Source organism: Plasmopara halstedii (assembly GCF_900000015.1).
Source record: "Plasmopara halstedii genome assembly, contig: Scaffold_287, whole genome shotgun sequence".
Classification (NCBI taxonomy): domain Eukaryota; phylum Oomycota; class Peronosporomycetes; order Peronosporales; family Peronosporaceae; genus Plasmopara; species Plasmopara halstedii.
The window spans coordinates 775,128-784,572 of NW_020187208.1; the positions used below are offsets into that span (position 1 = coordinate 775,128).

At 43.4% G+C, this 9,445-nt stretch overlaps 3 protein-coding genes across 3 annotated transcripts; 2 read left to right on the forward strand and 1 right to left on the reverse strand.

Annotated features, from left to right (window-relative positions):
* Nucleotides 1–262: 262 nt before the first annotated feature.
* Nucleotides 263–2,035, forward strand: PHALS_05050 (Uncharacterized conserved protein; the record flags this gene model as incomplete). The annotated part of the gene is made up of 1 exon (XM_024722784.1): nt 263–2,035. One exon carries the CDS (start codon nt 263–265, stop codon nt 2,033–2,035), a length of 1,773 nt encoding a protein of 590 aa, XP_024573826.1.
* Nucleotides 2,036–2,262: 227 nt separating this feature from the next.
* PHALS_05051 (IQ motif, EF-hand binding site) lies at nt 2,263–7,804 on the forward strand (the record flags this gene model as incomplete). The annotated part of the gene is made up of 6 exons (XM_024722785.1): nt 2,263–2,283; nt 2,341–2,379; nt 2,453–4,260; nt 4,332–6,196; nt 6,272–6,408; nt 6,473–7,804. 6 exons carry the CDS (start codon nt 2,263–2,265, stop codon nt 7,802–7,804), a joined length of 5,202 nt encoding a protein of 1,733 aa, XP_024573827.1.
* Nucleotides 7,805–8,692: 888 nt separating this feature from the next.
* Nucleotides 8,693–8,984, reverse strand: PHALS_05052 (uncharacterized protein; the record flags this gene model as incomplete). Its single annotated transcript, XM_024722786.1, has 2 exons — nt 8,693–8,701; nt 8,772–8,984. The coding sequence occupies 2 exons, from the start codon at nt 8,982–8,984 to the stop codon at nt 8,693–8,695; spliced, it is 222 nt and encodes a 73-aa protein (XP_024573828.1).
* Nucleotides 8,985–9,445: the final 461 nt, after the last annotated feature.

A 9,445-nucleotide genomic window follows, 5' to 3' on the forward strand; every position in this document is an offset into this window, starting at 1 on the left:
CGCACTCGTGTTTGAAGCGACGATTTTGTTGGCGGAAAATGCTCTTCACGAGTTCTTGAGCAATCCAGAGGACGAGAGTCAGCGGTCTGATGTGCTATTATGTGTACTGCCGCATCTTGCTAAAGCACGTGAATTTATTCGGCTGCATAGTAGCAATTTTGCGTTTCAAGGTTTTGTGACCCTGACGTCCATTTTCCTTTATCTCGTACGAGACGATACTCGTGCGCTAGAGTACGACTTCCCAGCTCATTTTGACGCAGTCATGCACCATCCGTGCTTCATTTACACAATACAAAAGCTGGACGATGACAGCGTACGGATACGTCTCCTTCGCGTCATTGCACGTCTTATTGATATTACAAGCAACTACCCGCGCTCGCTTTTGCAAACGCTTCTTGGTGCGTATTCCATGTCACTGTCTCCATTTGATCGCAGCTTGCAGGTCCTGTTTGAAGCGTTTGAAGCGCAACAAGTGAATGAACTGACACTATCCAGCTTTGGCTTTCGTTTCAGTGCGTCGTCTACAATCTCGTTATCGACTAAGGATTCTCACAACGATCTAGTCGACGACTCTGCTTGGCTTCTGAATGGCGGACTCGAACTGAATCGCATCCGTGCTACAATTGATGACTTTCCCTTAGACCGCAAGATCTCGACGGTTGATGATGTTTCGCTTTTACAACTTGATGTCAAACAACCAGAGGGTGAGGTCGAGGCGATGGTGGAAACGAATTCGCAAGTGTATGATCCAGCGTTCCTCTTACCCATGCTCTCTCACTTTATCTCGTCTTCTAATCTGTCAGAACGTGACATTGTGCAACAGGGTCTCTTGGGTATTGCTATTCGCGCCACGTCGTCATCTGTTGCAGCAGTTCGAGAGTACGCCTTTGGAATTCTTGCTCATCTACACGAAAGTCTTCAAGCGACGACGGAAGCTTCAAGTGACTTCAAAGCGGGACGACAAGTCCATTTACTACTTGATGTTTTCCGTCGTAAAATTCAAAAACCGCTTGAACAAGTGCCGTCGCTAATAACTGTCTTTCTGAATGATGCGCTAGCCGTGTTGGTGCGACCCATGCACGTGCTGTATCCTCACGTGAATCATTTTCTTTTGGCGCGCCCAGCAATGGATCTTTTGGACGTACCGATGTTTTACTCGCTCTTTAACAGTCGATCACCGCTAACATTCCGGCAAGAGCGTTCGTGGCTTCTTCATACACTTCGTCGTGGTATACGCAACGATTCGGACGTGATGCTGCTCAAACGCCGTCACGTACTTCCGATGCTCTTAAGTTTTTACAGCTCGGAAATGGCTGACACTCACACTCAACCACTGATCACGAGCATCTTGTTGACGGCACTGCGTGCACCATCAGGATATGTTTATTTAGTGCTCAAAGCCGGTTTACTACCGTGGATAGCGGAGCGATGTATCGAACTTGGAGCTGTGATTGCTAAGTCGGACTCAAAGAAAGACGCTGCTCAATTGTTTTCCTTAGTGACGTTATTGGAACAAGCCCTACAGAACAGCGTTTGGAACGCGCTTGAAGCAATCAATCAGCACACGACGGCTCTACAGACAATAAGCGCTTTTTCTGCGATGCACGCTGCATTTACGATGCGTCGCACTGAATTTACGACCGAATACTTAGCCAAAGCTTCTGCTGTTGCAGTACTCGTTGTTCGACGCGCTGGAATCATCTCTCCACTCGAGCTTTTGTTGCAGGCTTTTAAGATGGTTCAGGACAGCAAAGCACTTGAGTGTGCTGATATAGTATGTAGCAATCTTATTCAGTGGATCCTACAGCAGCGTCATCGTGATGCCCAGAAAACACGTTTTAGAGACTGGGCCATCTTGCTTCAGCAGGTGGCTTCTATTTTAGTCATGTGGCACTCAAAAGGTACTGTGACACAACAGCAGCAAGCAAGGCGGAGTTTGAATCAACTTAAAGCTGTTTTGGACCAAGTGCCGACTTTGAAGCAGCATGTTTTAAGTGCTGACTTAAAAGCAAATTATGCTTTAGCATTATTATGATCATGCAGTAAAGAGCTCGAATGTAAACTTGAATTTTGCAAGGAGCCACTGTGAATTTTGTGTAATATTGGAGACTTTATTTTTTTCACCTTTCAATAAGTAGATGGTAAGTCGTTTCAATACCAACGAAAATCTAAAACACCGTTTCCTGGTAAAAACGGATGTGGCATTTTCATAAACGAATCTGCTGAAAACAATTCTGGAGACTCGTACTTGATTTCGATTGAATGGATGAGGTGATTTTAAACGTACGTTCCAATAGTTTGTCACGTTATACGTCAGAATCGTCTAATTGTTCTAAGCAGGAGACTCAAACTGATAGTGCAGTTCAAGGAGATGGAATGGTAAAGTTCGCGATATGTCCATTTTGTTGACCGGGTGTATGAAGATCGACTCACATCATATTTTTATTTGTAGGATGAATTAGCGCAAACCTCGGCAATCAAAGCAGCTGAAATGGAGTTTTCTAGTGATTGTGCTTCGACTGATACTCACCCGACGCTGTCCATTCCTCTTGGAAGTATAATTGAGCTTACGTGTGACCATATATGTGCATCTTCAGCAGAATCTGAAAATCTGAAGGCGTTTGCAAGTTTAGATAAGCAACGCAAAAGAAAATTGAACATTAGTGGGTGGCTTGAACGAAGCGATGGATCATGTCAGCGCTCACATGTTAGCGCTTTGATTCGCGAAGATGCAGAACACTGTGATAATCAGTTATGTCTTCAAGTACAAACTAGCAACGATAAAGTAGTCACTCTCCGATTCGAACTAAGTCCTGACATTGCGATTGACCCTCACCCTCAACTCGTTGTGAAATTTCGTTCGAAAACATCGCGAAAAATATCAATTCGGGTTACGCTTAAGTACTTACTGCAGAAGTTCAGGGTCGGTATCGCTATTCAATGCAACTTGCAGCTTTTAGATGAAAATGAACACTCTTGTGGGCACATGGTTGCAACTTTACGCGGTGGCTTGCTGGCTGATCTGGATAATAACCATCAAATGTGGGCACCAGTGTCGCTTCAGGCCCAACCATGTATTCTGACCGTTAAAGTTATTGACACTCAAACTGTTGAAAGCGACGATCAAGGGTTGCCTTGCTCTGCAAATATTTGGTCAAGTCGAACAGGAAAACTCTGCGGTCAAACAATTTCGGGGTTGATTTGGAAGAACAATGCCGTTTTTACCGAAAATGGAGTAGCTCAAGCCGTGTCTTTACAAGTGATGGATGCGGCCACAGATGTCGTATTTGTAGGAATCTATCGGCCAAGTCGCCACGAGCGAAACGAGTTGTTAGGACTTGGAAGAATTTATGTTCACATGCCGGACTCAATACCAGACGACGGTAGCTGTGAAACCCAGTCTACTGAACAGCTTTTACGTCTGTACATAGAATCGTTAGGTGTGAAGCGTGAATGTGGATCCATGGCAGTTCTGATAAACAGATTTTATGAAACCAAAGATTCTGATAAGGATCCATTTGTTTCGCTTGCTGCTACTGCGCTAGCTCGTATAGCTTACCCAACGGAAAGCGCTGAAATGAAGTGTCGCTTTGATATCGACATCCTCGAGCTACAAGGCTTATCTTTTAGTATTTTCAAAAGCGACGACATATTTTTACGCCTTTGTATAGCTCAAAGCGGCTGGAACACCGAGCTTTCTTCCGGAAAATTAGGCAATGATGGCAATGTTCGAATTGGCGAGAGGGCAAGTGCTATAGTCCGCTGGACTACAAAAGATCGATCATTCCCTATGCTGGAAATTTCAGTGTATGCTCGAAATCGAAGTCAATACAACAAAAGGAGTTTGACGTCAAGGGCTTCACTAGCGCCTCATTTACAATCGAAACTGAAGCAAACATTCAAAAGAGAACAGGATCTCATTGTACCTATCGCTCCGGTATTGATAGGAACTGGCAGTTTTAATCTGTGTTCTTTTTTCTTTCAGCAAAATATTTCAGTGCCGGCAAATTTAACACTAGAAATGGAGCAAGATATTCTGAAAGATTATTCAAAAACGGTGTCAGTGGTTACTAGATTAAGAGCTTCCACGTCGCTCGATAAGGATCTTAAGTCAATTGAAATATCAACGGTACCTCAATTTATAAAGGGAGATGTGTGTATTCGTCTTTTGCAAGGTAGCGGTGAAATCTTTCGTAAAGCCGACCTGATGTCGCGATACTATGTTCTCATTTCGTGTGGAGTTGAAAAAGTCCAGAGCAGGTTTGTTACACTGGATGCCATACATAATAAAATCTGTACGCTATATGAAAATCTGCTGATTGGCTGCATAGTTGCTGTCCTGTAGACACTGATCGTACGGTCACATGGAATCAACAATTGGCTCTATCTATCACGGGTGCGGATTCACCTGTCGTTTATCTCTCACTTTACCAGCGAACAATTGATCGGATCTCCTTTTCTGTAAACGATAATGTATCTAATCATGATCAGCTGGTTGGGGATGTGACGCTTCCCCTGTTCCCGTCAATATTGGAAGACAAGCATCTCTTACAACTTACGATTCCTTTCGGAATGCCTTCCATGGGCAAAAATTGCAATCAAAGTGATATTCGTCATTACCAGAAACGGGGACTGTTGTCTTTGGAAATGCAATTTATCTCCACTGATTTATCCAATCCAGCTGCATTGGAGTATCAAGACACATATGAGCTGGTGATACATCAAGTGCGTGGAAACTTTCAACGGGTTCCTGGTCTAACCAGATATCTGATTTTCAATATTAGTATCTTGATTGATCGTGGTGATGCTTCAGAGGAACTTGCCATAGGAACCAGTGATGCCATGCCCATTTTGCCATCCACTTACAACGAACTCAATTTAGTTTTTGATCTCAGCAACCCGGAAATTGCAGACACTTTAGCAAGTGAGTCAAACATGGTCATTATTGTGCGAATTCGTGACAAACTTGGAGATAAATACGGTTGTGTACATTTTCCTCTGCGTCGAGATTGGAAGCAAAGTCTGAATCATCGAAAGAGATTGACGTGGTTTCCGATTTGTGAGGAGTCAAGTACTGCTGATGTTAATTTGACAGAAAATTCAGTCTCAATGTGCATACAGACTCGTCAACAAAGCAATAGAAAGGCTCAATACAGTGCACGAGGCAAGTTTCATATCAACATTTCCGAAGCAATTCAAACATCAGAATGTGAAAAGTCAAACTCTATGAAACAAAGGAGTGACGGGGGAGCCAGCATTTTAATCTCGTCTAGCTTAACAAATGAGTCGACCAATGTGATTCGCTATCGTACGAGGCAAGCTACAGATCAAAATAGCAATCGTCATTGGCACTGGGAAAAGGAGTGGTTTGTATTTGATCATAACATTGACGTATCTGCCTGTCAAGATCTTCAAGTCTCTATGCAAATTGGCGTAACTAGACACACAATTCTTGACGGTAAACTTCTTTTGGCTCCAACGATCAAAGATGCTACCCTCAAGCGCTTTGATCTATGGCTGCCTTTGTCTGACAATTCAAGAACTGACGTCACTTGTATAGTAGCTCATCTGCACGTTGTAATTGTTTATGTTCCAACAATTGTCGGCACTTTGAATATCGAACTGAGTGAGAATTTCACATGCTCCGAGGCTGAACGATTGCTTCACATAGAAACTGTGTTTTACAAATGTATGCTGGGCAAGACTAGTTCTAGCACAGTCATTGAGGAGCGTGATAGCCCTGAGAGTAGTACAACTAAGCTAGTACGACTACTCATCGATACTCGACTGGATGACACGGCTGAGATACCTGAACTTGTGATTCAACGAATTGGACTGACAAAACTACTGGGAGAGATTTGCTTAGACATAACATCGATGGACTTATTAGCTATATCTGAGCTTTGCTGCTTGGTACCCTCCACTAATAATCGTCCAAAACAATTCGTTTGGTGCAAATTTACCGACAAAAGTGATCGAACAAAGACGACAGGAGTTACGAAATTGCGACTATGGTTTGACCCTGCCCGAAATTTAATATCTTCTGAAAAGACTAACACAGTGGAAACGATTGAGAGTGTGGTAGTAGCTGATGCTTTCACGATCTGGAAAAAGCTTTTTTACTTGTTAGACCAGAATAATAATGGCTACATCGACCGCAATGAATTCGTAAATGTCTTTTTGGATCATTTTGAAGGTACGTCGTTTATTTCCTTCGTTTAACTGGCTGAGTCTTTGGATTTAAATAATGGAACCCACTTAATTTTCTTAGAGATTGCGGACACTGTCGACGGTCAAAAGCTTCTTCAGTTGCTCTTTGCTGACAAAAATAAGCAATCGAATCTTATTGCTCCTACAGAAGAGCAAATCAAGTCACTTTTCAATGCAATGGATTCCAACAGCGATAACGTGAGTGATGCCATTTGCATGCTAAAATATTCGAATGTATCGCATCACGTGAGATGCTTTGTAGGAGATTGAATGGTTGGAGTATTTGCAATTCTTACAACAAAGACAGCAGTTGAATTGCGAGAAAGAGAAAGAAATCGATATAATTATGGCTCCTGATGCTTTAGGCAAAACGCTCAATCAAAAGCTAGAGCTGAACAGCGATGAAAGGCACTCGACGCGTCACTCAAGCGAATCGAGTCAAAAAACTGATCCTTTGCAAAAGGACAAAACGATAGGCTGCGTCTCTGCTGTGGGATATCCCACGTTCACGCGTTCAAAAAAGACATCATTGTGTAAAAAGAGACTGCATGAATTCCAGTTTTCCAACCAAGAGCAGAGTCGATTGCTAAAACAGATCTCATCATTAGAAACCATTCTTGCTATAGAACGAAAACGTTATGCTGAGGTCACCACGGAATATCAAGCTTTGGTGCGATCATATCAGCGATTGCATTTAAAGCATCAAAGTGAATTAATTCTGAAACATACCAAGACAAAGATTATGAAACAAACTATTGAGCACCAGCAACAACAACTTGAAGCGCGAGAGACGCTCCGTCGTAATAGAAACGAAGCATCGATAATGCTGCAATCAACTGTCCGATCACGCTTGGAGATGAAGCGATATCAAGGAATAAAATTTCAGCGAGCAACGGCAGCCATTACTATACAGTGCATGATACGACGCGTGAATGCAAGGAGACAACTCCAAGAGCTTTACAACAGAGATCGTCTGGCTAAGCAGCGTATTTGTGCAGTTTTAAAAATGCAGAAATTTATCCGTGTTCAAATGGTTTTGAGAGAACGCGCTTCGTTTCAAGAAGCCAAGATTCTGTCGGCAACAATACTTCAAAAAAATGCTCGTAGATTGCTTGCGAGTACGAAGTGGTGGAGTCAAAAAACTGCTGTATTGAGACTTCAGTGCTGGTTTCGACAGCGTCTTGCAGTGCAACACTTAATCATGGTTCGAGACGCAACCTCAGTTGTTGGAATGATCATGTTGAAATGGATTTTACGTTGGCAATATATTCATTTTCGAAAAAATGTTCGCAAGTTACAAAGCTGGTGGCGACGAGTATACAAAAAGCGCTTTATAGAATCGTCTACAAAAGCCGCGCTTTATATCCAGAAAGCTTGGAAGAGAAAACGCGCGAGGAGACGATCGGAGTGTGAAGAGGAAAATTTAGCACTAATAGAGGCAGCGATATGTATTCAAGCAGTATGGAGAGGGAGACAGCAGCGCTTGCTATTTAGTTTAGTGCGCAGTGAAGCAAAGACATGGTTTGATGATGAGAGCGCAATTGACGCTTTAGTGTACAACTTAGTGGCCATTGTCGAGGCTAATGTCGTATAGATGCAAGTGTGCTTGAAGTGAGTGCTGATATTTTCAGAAAAGAAATCGATAAGATTTTGGTATTCATGCATGCACATTAGGATTAGAAGCTGATATTAAGACTAAGTGTATAGTAATAATTTTTATCGATATCCGAGGTGATCGCTTTTGAAAAGATTTCAGCTGCCGAATCCCACATGCTACCTGTTTTGAGACCGAGTTCCGTTTCCCTCATTATACTATGAGGCTTTTTCGGTCAGTAGGGCCTCCTCCCACCCAACTATCACACACCCAATTTGGTGCAGGCTGGCAGGGCGGACACACCACAGGGGTCTGAGTGCTCGTCCACTTTAGTGACCTATCAACGGCCTCCTTGATTCGGATCCTATGGGTATCGAAAAAGGTACCTCCCGGTCCCAGGAAGGTATCTGCATTCTATCGACGTAATTAAACAAGTTTCATCATACTTTTAGGGGGTGCTTTCCTATTTACTGTTACCTATACTATGGACTTATGTGTATGGGTAGTTTATCGACGTAGAATGCACGCTGTAATTGCATATCCGAGATTGTGCAATGATCCAGAACATTTACAGGGCATGTAACATAGTGTGATATGTCCACGGTGAAAGAGAATAATTGTCTTGCCTTACAGATCTCTAGGCAGCCACATGGTGATCAAGTTGTGGCAAGATGATATGATTATACCGTGTCTGTTAAAAGAATGAAAATTAGTGACAGCATCTTGATTTGATGACGGTGGCAATTCTAAACACCAGCGATATACTCATGGCTAAAAAGCATGCTATCTGGGAAGAAAAGCTCAAAAGGCCGGGCGAAAACATTCACGCGACTATTAACAATTAAAATTGCCGCGTTGAGTGGGTGTCAACCTCTTTATTTGTCGGTATCACACAGGCTGAATTCAAGAACCCCTGTCAAGCTGTAAATCCCCCACGAACTCAAGTTTCATCATGGAAAATCATTACTTTCAAGATACATTCATCCTTCGACTGTCGCACCAGCCTTGAGTCCATGTTTTGCTTGTGTTGATCTATCATTTTATCGTCAGATCCTTGATAGTTCGACTCGCTCCCATTTACCATCAAATACACCGGCCCAATCACCATTCCTACCGAGTTGATGGACGGACGGACATCTGAGTCAGCTGCTGTAGGATAATCGCTAGTAGCAAGTTCCATCTCCGAAAGCCCTCTTTTGTGTTCGCTGGAGCGGGCTTCGATGCTGCCTCCCTCTGCACCTTCAGCTCTAACCGTGAACCCGCGGTAGCTGAAGTCTTTCGAAGAAGATATTGGTCGCGATATGGTCGTTGTTGATGCTGCGTGGGGCCTCCAAAGCCGCCCACCGTCGTGTTAGACGGCGCCTTTGACCGACTTAGTGTGACTACGCAGAACGCCCTTCAGGACACGATTACACGCTCTGATTGACCGTCTTTTCAAGGTGTGCCGCTGATGACATAGACAATTTCGTGCCCAATAGTCCAGACAGTGCACGCGAAAATTTCGACGTAAAACGGGTGTCACAGTCAGACACAATCTCAACAGGAAGGCCATACAAACGGAAAACAACGCCTCCCAAAATGGTGTTGGGACACCGAGCATCGGGAGGCTTTTGACAGGGTCAAAGACAGCCTTCTTCATGC